Source organism: Schistocerca americana, chromosome 2, assembly GCF_021461395.2.
Source record: "Schistocerca americana isolate TAMUIC-IGC-003095 chromosome 2, iqSchAmer2.1, whole genome shotgun sequence".
Taxonomy (NCBI): Eukaryota; Metazoa; Arthropoda; class Insecta; order Orthoptera; family Acrididae; genus Schistocerca; species Schistocerca americana.
In genome coordinates, this window is record NC_060120.1 from 891,631,133 (window position 1) to 891,647,890 (window position 16,758).

The 16,758-nt window shown below is 39.5% G+C and overlaps 1 protein-coding gene across 2 annotated transcripts in view; it reads left to right on the forward strand.

Moving 5' to 3' along the window:
- LOC124595420 (glutathione S-transferase-like) overlaps nt 1-14,472 on the forward strand; it is a 55,310-nt gene extending 40,838 nt beyond the window's left edge. For both annotated transcript variants that reach the window (XM_047134151.1, XM_047134152.1), the window contains exons 3-5: nt 629-796; nt 10,930-11,072; nt 14,066-14,472. In XM_047134151.1, coding sequence (XP_046990107.1) covers nt 629-796; nt 10,930-11,072; nt 14,066-14,233 — 479 coding nt within the window. In that variant the 3' untranslated portion in view covers nt 14,234-14,472. The remainder of the gene's footprint in view (nt 1-628; nt 797-10,929; nt 11,073-14,065) is intronic.
- Nucleotides 14,473-16,758: the final 2,286 nt, after the last annotated feature.

Below are 16,758 nucleotides of genomic sequence, written 5' to 3' on the forward strand. Positions count from 1 at the left end.
TAAACGAGATTGTAGTATAAAATTAATTAGCGGCGATGGCTCTTGAAACACTATACCAAGTTATGTACATAATGAAATTTTTGTTCCTGACATTTCAAAACTACTGGAACTTAGCATCACAGTCACATGACCAATGTCCTTTCTTTCATACAATTTTGTCCATTATTTCCAGTATTTTCCTTTATTATCCATCATTCCCTTAAAAATATCTGTATCGAAATAGCAGATTTATTAAGCTACAACTTAATCTTTTATGGAATAAATTTTATGTGCAGTTGGGTACTGTTTTGTTATGGTTAATTGTTGTCTGTGTATGTTACAAAATTAAACATTTCAGCTATTTGCTGAACAATAATTTCTTATTTATCTAATTTCGATTATGTTTTTAAATCAAGTAGAGTGTAATAACATGCAGTATCCATTCCATATGGAGTTCTTTTTCATAAGAAGCTATTGATGAAAACATGACAACAGCTAGTCAAAATATATTAGACATATATTTATAAATTTTTTATTAAATAACATGAAACATGTTGTTAAAATGAAATATTATTCATTCACCTTGAAATCATGTTATTTACTATTGTTTAATTTACCATACTAATAAACAGAAACTATATTCCTGTAGATACACCGTATGGAACATTACCTGTCCTTGAAATTGATGGAAAGAAACTTGGTCAGTCCATTCCCATATGCCGCTACCTAGCAAAGCAATATGGATTACTGGCTGAAAATGACTGGGATAATGCACAAATTGATGCAGCAGTTGATGCTATCGATGACTTGAGATGGTGTAAGTTGACATTTTTATTTCAAATTTTAAATTTCAAAAAAATTGATACTAGCATTGGCCAGATGTATTTAGCTTCTTATACCCATTGTATCACAAATTTAACACCACCAAAGTAAAATCTACAGTGTACTGAAGAACTTCAATAAATTAATAATATGCTGATCTATAGGAAAAACGTGCTGTTGATAGTAATAATTTGTGTAAGAATGAATACAGCCAGGGTTCGAATTGTAGCTATGAGACTATAATGAAATAAATAAATAATAATCTTTTTTGATTATGTTGTTATTAAGAAGTGACTTAAAATTTTAGTGGAAGTATGGAGCCTTTTTTAAACTTTCAAACTTCATGATATGAAGATGTCAAAAGACTTGTTAAGTATGGAGTGTAATATTGATAGCCAGAGTCTAACTAACCATCTCAACTACCAGTTGTATATATTAGTTCCATGGTCAACATCCAGTCAAGTAATCTTAACTTTTTCTTATTGTTTACATGACTATTATATATTTTTTTTGGTCATCAGTCTACTGACTGTTTTGATGCGGCCCGCCACGAATTCCTTTCCTGTGCAAACCTTTTCATCTCAGAGTAGCACTTGCAACCTACGTCCTCAATTATTTGCTTGACGTAGTCCAATCTATGTCTTCCTCTACAGTTTTTGACATCTACAGCTCCCTCTAGTACCATGGAAGTCATTCCCTCATGTCTTAGTTGATGTCCCATCATCCTGTCCCTTCTCCTTATCAGTGTTTTCCACATATTCCTTTCCTCTCTGATTCTGCGTAGAACGTCCTCATTCCTTACCTTATCAGTCCACCTAATTTTCAACATTCGTCTATAGCACCACATCTCAAATGCTTCGATTCTCTTCTGTTCCGGTTTTCCCACAGTCCATGTTTCACTACCATACAATGCTGTACTCCAGACGTACATCCTCAGAAATTTCTTCCTCAAATTAAGCCCGGTATTTGATATTAGTAGACTTCTCTTGGCCAGAAATGCCTTTTTTGCCATAGCGAGTCTGCTTTTGATGTCCTCCTTGCTCTGTCCATCATTGGTTATTTTACTGCCTAGGTAGCAGAATTCCTTAACTTCATTGACTTCGTGACCATCAATCCTGATGTTAAGTTTCTCGCTGTTCTCATTTCTACTACTTCTCATTACCTTTGTCTTTCTCCGATTTACTCTCAAACCATACTGTGTACTCATTAGACTGTTCATTCCGTTCAGCAGATCATTTAATTCTTCTTCACTTTCACTCAGGATAGCAATGTCATCAGTGAATCATATCATTGATATCCTTTCACCTTGTATTTTAATTCCACTCAATCTTTCTTTTATTTCCATCATTGCTTCCTCGATGTACAGATTGAAGAGTAGGGGCGAAAGGCTACAGCCTTGTCTTACACCCTTCTTAATACGAGCACTTCATTCTTGATCGTCCACTCTTAATATTCCCTCTTGGTTGTTGTAGATATTGTATATGACCCGTCTCTCCCTATAGCTTACCCCTACTTTTTTCAGAATCTCGAACACCTTGCACCGTTTTATATTGTCGAACGCTGTTTCCAGGTTGACAAATCCTATGAAAGTGTCTTGATTTTTCTTTAGCCTTGTTTTCATTATTAGCCGTAACGTCAGAATTGCCTCTCTTGTCCCTTTACTTTTCCTAAAGCCAAACTGATCGTCACCTAGCGCATTCTCAATTTTCTTTTCCATTCTTCTGTATATTATTCTTGTAAGCAGCTTCAATGAATGAGCTGTTAAGCTGATTGTGCGATAGTTCTCGCACTTGTCAGCTCTTGCCATCTTCGGAATTGTGTGGATGATGCTTTTCCGAAAGTCAGATGGTATGTCGCCAGACTCATATATTCTACACACCAACGTGAATAGTCGTTTTGTTGCCACTTCCCCCAATGATTTTAGAAATTCTGATGGAATGTTATCTATCCCTTCTGCCTTATTTGACCGTAAGTCCTCCAAAGCTCTTTTAAATTCCGATTCTAATACTGGATCCCCTATCTCTTCTAAATCGACTCTGTTTCTTCTTCTATCACATCCAACAAATCTTCACCCTCATAGAGGCTTTCAATGTATTCTTTCCACCTACCTATTATATTACCATAATAATAATAATAACAATAATGTGAAAGTATTATTGTTTCCAATGTTGTTATATACACAAGGTGTCCCATCTAGCTTTTCACCACCAATATCTCTGGAACTCAACAGATATTGACAAATAGCTTCCGTGGGTATGAATGTATCATAGAGTCTTACAAAAGTAAGTACTATGAGACATTCCAAATCATGTGCAGATATTGGTCTCATCACAAACTTATGTATTTTTAAATGGACACCCCATATTATTAGATATGCAACTAGTAACATGAGAAATCACAATAATAATGGCATTGGTTGCATCGCAATACATCAGTTACATCCCAAGAAATTGGAATACAGATATGAAACATGAAATGAATGAAACAAACTGCTATTGAAGGTTCTGTGATGCAATCGTGAACCGCACATTGCATGTAACTGTAATGTGATTGACATATGTGTTCTTACTTTCAGTGTTATCACAAGTGCTGAAAGTAATAATTGGGATTCATGCCACAATTATTTATGTACAGACTACAGGGAAAGTACCAGCCAGTGCTCCTTACATCACTCGGGAAAACCCTTCACCTCTGCAGTTGTGTACAGGAATGGACCACAATCAGTGCTGTGTGTGGGAATGGCTCACTACGAAGTAGGTTGTTCTGTGTGGAAGAATGTACACGTACTCAGCACTGGTGTACTGTACACTGTAACTGGTGTCACTGTTATAATCATGATATTAATTTAACTGTTCATCCACTCTAGGGATTTGACATGGTATTCACAAATGATGAAATGTTGGATGTGACATTACTGTACAGAGAAAGTCACCAAAATGGCACACATACAGCACAGGTCTATGACAGCGGTACCCTCATAGATGTCATCCAACCTGCCCTACCTTCATGAATTTGTTAGAAGGCTTCAAGTGACAGGACAGCTGTCTCCACAACTATGAATCCATCGCAGAGGCATAACACATGAAGCAGCAGAGATAGCTGTTCTGGCCACCACTGCAGTAAACCCTCATGCAAATATTCATGAAATGAGGAGACAGGTGGGAATCCCTTGAATAAGTATCCACCCATATCATGTGGCACTACATCAAGTTTTCTGTGGCAATGACATTCACAATCATCTGGAATACTGTTAGTGGGTTCTGTGGCAAGGCATGACTTTATGCATAGGGTAATGTTCACCAATGAGGCTACATTTACAAACCATCAGAATGTCAACTTACACCACATGCACTACTGGTCAAACCCACAATGAATTTGCCAGGTTGAACATCAACATCCGTGGAGTGTCAGTGTATGGTGTGGTATTGTATTACACCACATTATTGGCCCATAATTCATCAATGGCAGCCTTAGTGGGTGACAGTATGAGTGGCTCCTGAGATGTACTTTACCTGGTCTGATGAAAGACCTATCACTTCATTTGCATCAAATACTGTGGTATCAGCATGATGGATGCCCTGCACATAATGCCATGGTGGCACGACAGGCACCACATTATTGGCCCATAATTCATCAATGGCAGCCTTAATGGGTGACAGTATGAGCGGCTCCTGAGATGTACTTTACCTGGTCTGATGAAATACCTATCACTTCATTTGCAACAAATACTGTGGTATCAGCATGATGGATGCCCTGCACATAATGCCATGGTGGCACGACAGGCACCACATTATTGGCCCATAATTCATCAATGGCAGCCTTAATGGGTGACAGCATGAGTGGCTCCTGAGATGTACTTTACCTGGTCTGATGAAATACCTATCACTTCATTTGCATCAAATACTGTGGTATCAGCATGATGGAAGCCCTGCACATAATGCCATGGTGGCACAACAGGCACTAAACAAACAATTCCCACATCGATCAACTGGATGGGACAGTCCCATTCAGCAATTTCTAGTGTAGACACTGGACTTCACCCCCATGAACTTTTTTCTATGGGGACATGTGAAAGATGTGATGCATCAGCAGATTCCAATAACAATGGCCAACATGGAAGCCTGTATTGCCACTGCATGTGCTGCAATAACAGCACAAACACTGACAACTGTGAATGGATCCATGGTGGAGTGTGCACATTGGTGTTGCCAAGCAAACGGCGATCTCTTCGAACATACTTTGTAGTGTTTCATCTGTGAGACATGTGATTGCACACTGGCATACATTTTGTGTATTACAGAGAAGATGTATCTTGGTTTTGTTGGTACTACTGCACATTAATGTATGCATTGCACAATCTGCAACGATTAAATTATGTTGTAGCCATTAAAGATGTTCAGTGACTTGTCCTGTACATGGCATGTACCATTGTGTAATTGATGTAAAACTATGTGCAAATAGCATGTACCCTTCTGTGCTACCCTTTGACAGGCACTAATTTTGCTTACTCTGGCCAGTGGTTATCAGTATTTTGTTACCTTTATGTACATTGTAGTGCTGTCAAAAAGTTCAGTAAAGCACTTATGACTTTTTCATGCATCAACTTTGCATTCTAATTTCTCATGATCTAACTGAAATATTGTGATGCAACCAACACTATTTATTGTGATTTCTCATGTTATTGATTGCATATGATATAATATGCTGTGTCCATTCCAAAAAAATATATAAGTTTGTGCTGAAACTGATATTTGCACATGGTTTAGAATGTCTCATAGTATTTGCTTTTATGAGCATCTGCTGTACATCCATACCTGTGAAAGCCATCTGTCAATATCCATTGTGGTTCCAGAGATATTTGTGGTGATAGGTTTAGATGTGACCTTTGGAAGTTGTATCTCATAGATCATCATAGTTTCATTTTTTGGTGATGGAAACGGTGTTTTTTTTATTTACGGGTGGTATTGTAGTTTTGTCATATTTTTGTGGTGTTTCTTGAATTTGTGTTTCATTTCAAAATGGCATTTAATGTTTTGTCAACATGGTAGCTGATGTGTGTAGTTCATAAAGTTTTTACAAAGTAGCAAATTTCCATAGTAACTTGACACTGTAGCAGTCTAAAAGATAGACAAAGGCTGACAAAAGATAGCAAATTTAAAAACTCAGTGGTGAAGGAAATTGGGGGACTTACACAATCATAATGAGAACTATCTTAGAATGTCATGAAATCTTTGATGTCACAAATGGTGAACTGCTTAAGCCAGAAGGAAACTGATGAAATTACAAAACCAGCCTTGCTAAACGGACCAAGGCTAAGGCAAAGGCAAGAAAACAACGAATTCTATCACTTGACACCAAACCTTTACATTGTGTTGGAGACTGCAAAACTGCTAAAGAGATTTGGGATAGTCTAGTAAAATTTATGATGTTCACTCACCCAAAAACATTGATCTGCTTCAACATAAATTTCATAACATTATGTGGGAAGAATTTGGTGGTATACAAGGCCATTTGGCCAAATTTGATGAAGTACAAACTCAGCTTTCATTGTTAGACAGCCAACTGATGATGATGACCTCTGTGCCTGATTTTTGCAAACTTTGCCCAAAAAGTTCAATTACATTTCTATTTCATGTCTTGATTTATCTGCTGATGAGGAGATGTGAAATAAGTTATGAAAACAGTGTTAAATTAGGAAATGAGAATAACACATCATGATGACAAAACTGTTGCTACAGCATGTAACCTCCCACCTATTTCCAGTATTGTCCACAATAAGCAAACTCTTTTACGAAAAATTTGAGAGAAGTGAAGATTACAAAAAATTTTCTAGTTTACATAGCTTTTCGTGTAGAGTTGCCTCCAGTTCTTCTTGTTTAGAGGTCTGATTCTTGAAGCTGAAATTTTAAAATTTTAGGTCCTCATGGTTGAATTGACCTAAATAAACTTGAAGAGTGTTGTTGCAGAATTTTTGTTATTTCGTTTATATATTTCGTCACATTTCAGTATGTCATACAGTCTTATGAATTTTCACATTGACAGAGCTGAAATTACATTGTTCACTCAAAATACAAAAATATGTCTGATCACATTAAAGGCATGCTTACTACTACCTCACTCTGCAGTAATAACAGTATTCCAAACAGTTTAACATTTTTCTCGACAAATGACTTTATATTAGTTTTGATTATTATTTCGTAAATGAATCCAAAAATAAAATTAATAAACAGTACTAGATTTCTTAATTAAGAATAGAAATGTTAACAGTGCCAAATAATTCATAATTTCAAATGTTAATGAAGAAAACAAATTTAACTGCACATTCAGAACTAGTATTTATCGATTATAATATTCAAAATGCAATAAGTCCTTTCCATAAATTTTAGCTTCAAATATAATATATTGTGCACAAAATTATATAAAAGTTTTCAGGAAAGTAGGTGAGATAATATTTAACAATACAAAATATGAAAAATAATACTGGTATTGACAACTACTGTTGAGGAAAAGTAATGCTAGATGAGGATGTCCCATTAGTAGCAGAGATGTTGAAAATGAAGATTAACAACCAAATGCTATTATTCTTGGAAAATATTAAGCTGCATGCCAGATGTGTATCTTTGATGTCAGTTTATTTCAATGGTGGAGCAGAGTGGCTTCAGCCTTTTTACGGGCATCACTTCTATGGGCATCTAACTAGTATGCTGCACCTCATCAAAATTAATGGGTCACAGAGTCTGACATCTCCTATGAAGATTAGTTATACTGTGAACATACTTTGCAGAATGATGGAGCTATTTTAATGTTTATTTCTGTTGCATGTTTTTCAATACCTAATCTGTGTTCTTTAAATAATCTCAGACTATATATATATGTATATATATCGCTGGCAGGTCGATAGACACACAAACATACACACAAAATTCAAGCTTTTGCAACCAACGGTTGCTTCATCAGGAAAGAGGGAAGGAGAGGGAAAGACGAAAGGATGTGGGTTTTAAGGGAGAGGGTAAGGAGTCATTCCAATCCCGGGAGCGGAAAGACTTACCTTAGGGGGGAAAAAAAGGACTGGTATACACTCGCACACACACCCATATCCATCCGCACATACACAGACACAAGCAGACATTTGTAAAGGCAAAGAGTTTGGGCAGAATGTCAGTCGAGGCGGAAGTACAGAGGCCTGGTGGTTTCCCACCTCCAGAAAGGCAACTCACTGACCCTTCACAACCTTTCCAGCAAACCTCAACCTCCTCTCATTGCACACAGACCCTGTCTCTCCCATCTACTCAATCTCCCACTTCCAGCTCCACTCCCTCTAAAACCTCAAAATTCCAATCAATACAATCTGGAACCACAACACCCTAATTCAGTAGTTAACCTTTCCTCCAAACCTCTCTCCCAATCCGAAACCTCTGTCCTATCCAAAGGCCTCACCTTCAGCCCCACTCCCAGATTCAACCAAACAGCCCTCATCAAAGATTTACTGTTCTACACTTGTACTCTCTGCTGGAAATATCACTTTGCCACGAAGAAAAATGATCCTAATCCTACTCCTAATGATCCAACTCCCCAAGACACTATCCAAATTGAACCCTGCCTGGAACAGTTCCATCCTCCATCACAGCAGGCCCCACATCCTCTTCCTCAAAATCACCCTCTCCAAACCTTCCAGGAATTTCTGACTTCCAGCCTTGCCTCTCAATCCTTCTTAAAAAACCTTAATCCTACTCCCAACATCACCACTGCTGAAGCCCAGGCTATCTGTGATCTGAAGGCTGACTGATCCATCGTCATTCTTCCGGTGGACAAGGGTTCCATGACCATGGTACTTGATCGTCGGGAGTATGTGGCTGAGGGACTGCATCAGCTTTCAGACAACACTACATACAAAGTTTGCCAAGGTAATCCCGTTCCTGATGTCCAGGCAGAGCTTCAATGAATCCTCAGAACCTTAGGCCCCCTACAAAACCTTTCACCTGACTCCATCAACCTCCTGACCCCACCGACACCCCGCACCCCTACCTTCTACCTTCTTCCTAAAATTCACAAACCCAATCATCCCGGCCGCCCCATTGTAGCTGGTTACCAAGCCCCCACAGAATGTATCTCTGCCTACATAGATCAACACCTTCAACCCATTACATGCAGTCTCCCATCCTTCATCAAAGACACTAACCACTTTCTTGAACGCCTGGAATCCTTACCCAATCTGTTACCGCCAGAAACCATCCTTGTAACCATTGATGTCACTTCCTTATACACAAATATTCTGCATGTCCAGGGCCTCGCTGTGATGGAGCACTTCCTGCCACCTGCCACCCTACCTAAAACCTCTTTCCTCGTTACCTTAGCCAGCTTCATCCTGACCCACAACTTCTTCACTTTCGAAGGCCAGACATACCAACAATTAAAGGGAACAACCGTGGGTACCAGGATGGCCCCCTTGCATGCTAACCTATTCATGGGTCGCTTAGAGGAAGCCTTCTTCGTTACCCAGGCCTGCCAACCCAAAGTTTGGTACAGATTTATTGATGACATCTTCATGATCTGGACTCACAGTGAAGAAGATCTCCAGAATTTCCTCTCCAACCTCAACTCCTTCGGTTCCATCAGATTCACCTGGTCCTACTCCAAATCCCATGCCACTTTCCTTGACATTGACCTCCATCTGCCCAATGGCCAGCTTCACACATCTGTCCACATCAAACCCACTAACAAGCAACAGTACCTCCATTATGACAGCTGCCACCCATTCCACATCAAACGGTCCCTTCCCTACAGCCTAGGTCTTCGTGGCAAACGAATCTGCTCCAGTCCAGAATCCCTGAACCATTACACCAACAACCTGAAAACAGCTTTTGCATCCCGCAACTACCCTCCCGACCTGGTACAGAAGCAAATAACCAGAGCCACTTCCTCATCCCCTCAGACCCAGAACCTCCCACAGAAGAACCCCAAAAGTGCCCCACTTGTGACAGGATACTTTCCGGGACTGGATCAGACTCTGAATGTGGCTCTCCAGCAGGGATACAACTTCCTCAAATCCTGCCCTGAAATGAGATCCATCCTTCATGAAATCCTCCACACTCCACCAAGAGTGTCTTTCCGCCGTCCACCTAACCTTCGTAACCTCTTAGTTCATCCCCATGAAATCCCCAAACCACCTTCCCTACCCTCTGGCTCCTACCCTTGTAACCACCCCCGGTGTAAAACCTGTTCCATGCACCCTCCCACCACCACCTACTCCAGTCCTGTAACCCGGAAGGTGTACACGATCAAAGGCAGAGCCATGTGTGAAAGCACCCACGTGATTTACCAACTGACCTGCCTACACTGTGAAGCTTTCTATGTGGGAATGACCAGAAACAAACTGTCCATTCACATGAATGGACACAGGCAGACAGTGTTTATTGGTAATGAGGATCACCCTGTGGCTAAACATGTCTTGGTGCACGGCCAGCACATCTTGGCACAGTGTTACACCGTCTGGGTTATCTGAATACTTCCCACTAACACCAACCTGTCAGAACTCCGGAGATGGGAACTTGCCCTTCAGTATATCCTCTCTTCTCGTTATCCACCAGGCCTCAACCTCCGCTAATTTCACGTTGCCGCCGCTCATACCTCACCTGTCTTTCAACAACATCTTTGCCTCTATACTTCCGCCTCGACTGACATCTCTGCCCAAACTCTTTGCCTTTACAAATGTCTGCTTGTGTCTGTGTATGTGCGGATGGATATGTGCGTGTGTGCAAGTGTATACCTGTCCTTTTTTCCCCCTAAGGTAAGTCTTTCCACTCCCGGGATTGGAATGACTCCTTACCCTCTCCCTTAAAACCCACATCTTTTCGTCTTTCCCTCTCCTTCCCTCTTTACTGATGAAGCAACTGTTGGTTGCGAAAGCTTGAATTTTGTGTGTATGTTTGCGTGTCTATCAAACTGCCAGCGCTTTTGTTTGGTAAGTCAAATCATCTTTGTTTTTAGATGTATTTTTCCCACGTGGAATGTTTCCCTCTATTATATATATATATTTTATGTGTTACATTTACATGAAGTAATGCTCAATGTGCTATAAAAATTAAATCGAATGTTTATCTCACCCCTCTTTCATTTTATCTTACACAGCTATAAAAGATTTCTTCTTTGAAACAAATGAATCAAGAAAAAAGAATCTGAAAGAAAAACTAATTAAGGAAACAGTACCATTTCACTATGCAAAATTAGAGGCAATGGTGAAAAATAATGGTGGCTATCTTGCAGGTGGTAAGGTATGTGAAAGTAATGGATTATCAGTTAGTATTCTGTTACAAAAGCCAGCTTTGACATTATTTTAAGGTAGTTATATCTCAGATTCATTTCACTGAAATCTTTACTTGGTTCACAAAAGTGGGCACACAAGCAGATGTGATATTTCTCTCCTTTGATTAACGCATCTAGAAAGAAATCCATATTCAATGAACAGCCAGAACATTATGACTACACACCAACTCTCAAAATAAATGCATTCAGGGTATAGCAGGGTCACCTGGTGAGGCATTACTACTAATCAGACACATGCACAGTGCATGGTGGTATCAGTGACCATGCTGTCAGTGTGTAGAATGGGGTAGGTGTGCAATCTACCTTTGTTTGATTGAGGGCAGATTGTGATGGTCTGGTGGCTTAGCATGAACATTTTGGAAACAGCACGACTTGTAGGGTGTCTGAGGAGTGCTATGATGACCGTCTTCAACACACACCAAAACCAAGTTGAAACCACATCCAGACGTCGTGCAGTTGGGTGGCTAATTACAGATGTCAGACGTTGTAGGCTGGACAGACTGATAAAACAGGACAGGCAGTGAACAGTTGCAGAACTAACATCAGACTTTAATGTTGGGGAGAGTACAAGTGTGTCTGAACATACAGTGCACCAAACACTCCTAATGGTGGGCCTCCACAGCCAACAAAACATGCATGTGCCAGTGTTAACACAACATCAGCAACTATGAGTGAAATGGGCTTATGACCATCAGCACTGGATGTTGCCACAGTGGCTGAGCATTGATGGTCTGATGAATCCTGATACCTTCTTCATCATGCTGATGGGAGGGTGTGAATCCATTGTCTTCTAGGGAACAGCTCCTTGATACCTGTACTGGGGGACGGGCAAGCTGGTGGTGGCTCAATTATGCTCCGGGGGACATTCAAAAGGGCATCTACAGGTCCAGTGGAGCTTGCGCAAGGCACTATGATGGCCAAGGAGTATTGTACACTGGTTGCAGACCGTGTACACCCCTTCATGACAATCATGTTTCCTGATGGCAGTGGCATTTTTCAACAAGATAATGTGCCATGTCACAGGGCCAAGAGTGTCATGAAGTGGTCTGAGGAACACAGTGGCAAGTTACAATTGATTTACTGGCCATCCAACATGCCAGATCTGAACTGGATTCAACACATCTGGGATATGATTGAATGTGGCATCAGAGTTCATTGCCCCCCTCCCCAGAATTTACGTGTATTTGGTGACTTGTGTATGCAGATGTGGTGCCAGCTCCCTCCAGCGACCTACCATGGCCTCATTGCTTCCATGCCACAACACACTGTTGCTTTTATCTGTGCCAAAGGTGGACATACCAGCTACTATGTAGGTGGTCATAATGTTCTGGCTGATCAGTGTTTATTATAATCAAAGACTTACCAACACATTGTTCTGTGATGTAGGATTACACAGTGGAGGAAATAGAATGTTTAGTAAATTCATTCATCTAGCATACTTTAAAATTACAATGACTCATTGACTTGGGCATGAGATTCAGATATCCGGTGTTTTCAAGTCAGAGGACCTTCTCCTGGAATTGAGAAGAAAGAGAGAGAGAGAGGGGGGGGGGGGGAGAAGGGGGAGAGAGAGAGAGAGAGAGAATCCCACAAAAGAATATCACAAAATGGCTAACATGACAGACTTCATTAAGCCTAGAAAGCAGGTTATTATAAAAGGTACACTAGCCATTTAGCGGCTCACAATAACTCGACAATAATCCATATGTAAACAAGTAATTGAGTTAGAACTTGCAGGACCCATGTCTAAAAGCTGTCAGCCAGCCAGCAGAGGGTGTGGCCAATAGGCTGTGCGCATATCAATGAGTGGCTGTCTCTGATGGTTATTGAACTTACGGCTGCATCTGCTGACTTTCATGGTGTGCCTTACAACTATGTGTTTGTGTTTGTGTGTGTGTGTGTGTGTGTGTGTGTGTGTGTGTGTAAGAAAGAGAGAGAGAAGAGTGAACATTTTTGGAAGGAGAAAGTTCTTCACTGATAAAACAAAATTCTGACAGACAGGAAAAACTATGATATGCTCAGGCCACGGCTGCACTCTCTATTTGATCACATCCACTCCTGAGCACACAGTTGGTGCAATGGATATTTTATATATTCTTTTTATGTGTTTGGCAAGCCAGCATGGTGTCAATTCCTATGAGTGGAAAGTGTTGGTTCAAATGGCTCTGAGCACTATGGGACTCAACTTCTGAGGTCATTAGTCCCGTAGAGCTTAGAACTAGTTAAACCTAACTAACCTAAGGACATCACACACATCCATGCCCGAGGCAGGATTCGAACCTGCGACCGTAGCGGTCTCGCGGTTCCAGACTGCAGCGCCTAGAACCGCACGGCCGCGGGAAGTGTTCTCGTTGTATTTGTGGAATGTATATGTATTAAGAAGAATTTTCTGAAGATCTGATGACAGCAAAATTCTGCTGAAACCACTCATTGTGAAAAAAAAACTAAAAATACCAAGTTTTCTTGGCTGCAGAAGATTGTCCTATTCGCCAATGACTTAAGAGCATGTGCACTCTATATTTTTTACTATCTATTGAATCACAGTTCTCAATAAACATTGTGCAATTAGTCATAAGTGTCCTCATTTGAGTAGCCTGAGATTGGTGGTTTGTAACAACACATTACTCACATTTAAGTTAGTATCAGTACTACTTCTTTAAAGTAAGTTTCTTACAGTCTTATTCATGCCATTAAGTTTATTTTGCAATCAATGGCAAGTAAAAACGTGTGGTACAATGTCGGCACACATGCAAAAATAGTGGAAGTCAAAAATACACAATGTGAAACAAGATTTCACTTTATGATTACTCTTTTCTTACCGTTCTTATTATCACACATTAATTAAAGGAAAATAACACATTATAACATAAGTAACTAGAATTTGTTCTTTGTTAGAATAACAGTTAAATTTTGTTTTCAAATAACTATTTTACATTTTCAGTTGACTTGGGGTGATCTGTACTTCACAACTATGCAAGAACTTTTCGATCATGATCTTGAATTTGAAATAACCAGAGACTATCCACACCTTGCAACACTAAGGAACAAAGTTGTGAACATACCATCAATTAAATCATGGATTGAGAAACGACCAAAAACAGATCGATGAGGCATATTTTGATGATGTATACTTTCATGTGATACAGGAATATTTGTGCTTATGTGTGAAAACTTACTGACAGATATTAATTATAACTTTATGAGGCTTAAACCACAAGAAGTTTTACTATTCCTATGTTTTATGCCACAAAACATATGGTAATGCCTTTGTAATGAAAGACACACATAAAATTTTGTTATTATGCCATGTATTCAAAGTAATTCAATAAACTGCACACTAAATCTCAACTGTGAACTAAATTTTTTTCTCATAGATCTGATGTTGACCCTGTCTTAAGAAAAGAGATATAAATCAACCTGACTCAAGTAGTTAACTGTTTCACAATGGATTAAGCCTCACAGTGTTATTGTTCATTTGTTATGTGTTATACTAACCTCTCAGTCCACATAACCAGTCTGCACTGGAAACCTATGGCTTCAGTGAATGGCAGACACATTGACTGCCTACATAAATATCTTCTCAAATAAAAAAGTCTACTGGCACTGAAAGATGCTTCACAAAATTTTTACATTTGCAGTAATATGCAAAAAATGTTAATAATTAAGTGAATAGATAATGTGTGAAATGGAGAATTGCTAGACATGAAAAGATTGTCATAAAATGAGAAGCAATGGAATGTGACACTGTAGCAACCAAGAGACAGAAGAAGGCCCTGTAAGTAGGCCTATACTGCAGAAAGTGTAACGTCAAAGTATTTATTTCACGTAACAGAAAACCAGGAGGGAATGATGATGACATTATGAAAATGATAGATTGCTACTCACCATACAGTGTGACTGAGTCTGAGACATAGACAGTCACAGCAAAACGACTGCTATACATTTGAGCTTTCAGCTAAAAGGCCTTCTTGTAAAGTGGGGAACACACACACATTCACTTAAGCACAACTCTCTCTCTCTCTCTCTCTCTCTCTCTCTCTCTCTCTCTCTGTTACACACACACACACACACACACACACACACACACACACACACACACACGACCCCCGTCCATGTGTGTGTCACACACACACACACACACACACACACACACACACACACACACACACACGACCCCCGTCCATGTGTGTGTCTTAATTACTTCAGAAGAAGGCTTTTAGGATGAAAATTCAGATGTCTAGCAGTCTTTTTGCTGTGCCTGTCTGTGACTCGAAGTGTCCTCTATATAGCGAGTAGTAAACTATACTTTTAATAATAATGTATTTATTGCATGTGACATGTTTTACATTGTCACCGGAAGAAGGTAGAAGACATTCACATGATGTCACATGTGATTGGATTTGCCATTTCTGGATAGATAAATGCCAATAGAGATCAAATCATCACAAACTTTTGTTGATACGTCCTAGCTGCCTCAATTATGTGTTCTTTTTAAGAAGATTGTTTTAATTTTTTTAAATAATGAGTCAGAGACAGAGGTTACTTTTGTTTTTTGTTACATGAATTTTACCATTTATGGCGCCTGAATAGCTAATATTACCCACACGTGGTCAGGTTAACTGCAAAACATCTCCACAATGCTTTATAGAAACTGTGTAAGATTTTGAGCAGACTGTTGCAGAAAAAGATAGTAGTTTGAGGCAGGGGTTTAATTACAGCTGTGGGAATCCCATAGCAAACACATAATGTGGTGCCTGACACTCCCTCCCTCCTGCCCACCCTCTTCCCAACTCAACATAATGTCATCCACATGTCATCTCTCACAACCAGCTCCTCCCCACCACCCCCTCCCTCCCTCCTCCAATCTCCCCTCATATACTCACACACTGCATTATACCATTCCCTGTATACTTGAGGCAAAAAGTGAAATAAAGTTAGATAAGAAAAATAGTCTACTTCATTTTAAATAATTTGTTAAAGTGAAATCGAATGTCAAGAAGTTTTCCCTGTTCACTCCATAAATAAAAAGAGCTGATCTTCCCTGCATCACTGCCCATGTAACATACTGCACACCACTTCAAGGTACATTTTAATTAAACATAAAAACATACTGTTTCTTATGAGTTTCTGTCTTTAACTAATAAGACATCTTATTACATTCAGAACAAAAAATGTTAAAAATTAATTAACACCATCAACAACGCCACAAAAAGTGAAATAATGTCATGTACTGTGCTGTATGATAAAACAGGAACAAACAGATAATTTGAAGAAGTTCATTGGTTTGAATAACCTTGTGAGACAGTAAACTGCCAATGAACTGTTTGTGCTTAGTGACCCAAACTTTTTGTTTTACTTGAGTGATCAATCAGTGCAGGGTTTCATGGCTGGTATTTGCATAGTTGGGAATTTTTGTTTAATATGCTATAGGCATTGATTCAAAACATTCTATTCCTTAATGTTAGAGACGTCACGAGTGGTGTAAACACTCAGGTAACAATTTCATCAGGCTATGACATCATCAGACCACAGACTGCAGAGTCATGTCAGCATTGTTACAGAGGTCATAGTGGGGAAGAACTGTCACTGTTTGTTTTATTTCATGCTAAGGCCCATAACCTGTCTCGTTTCAGT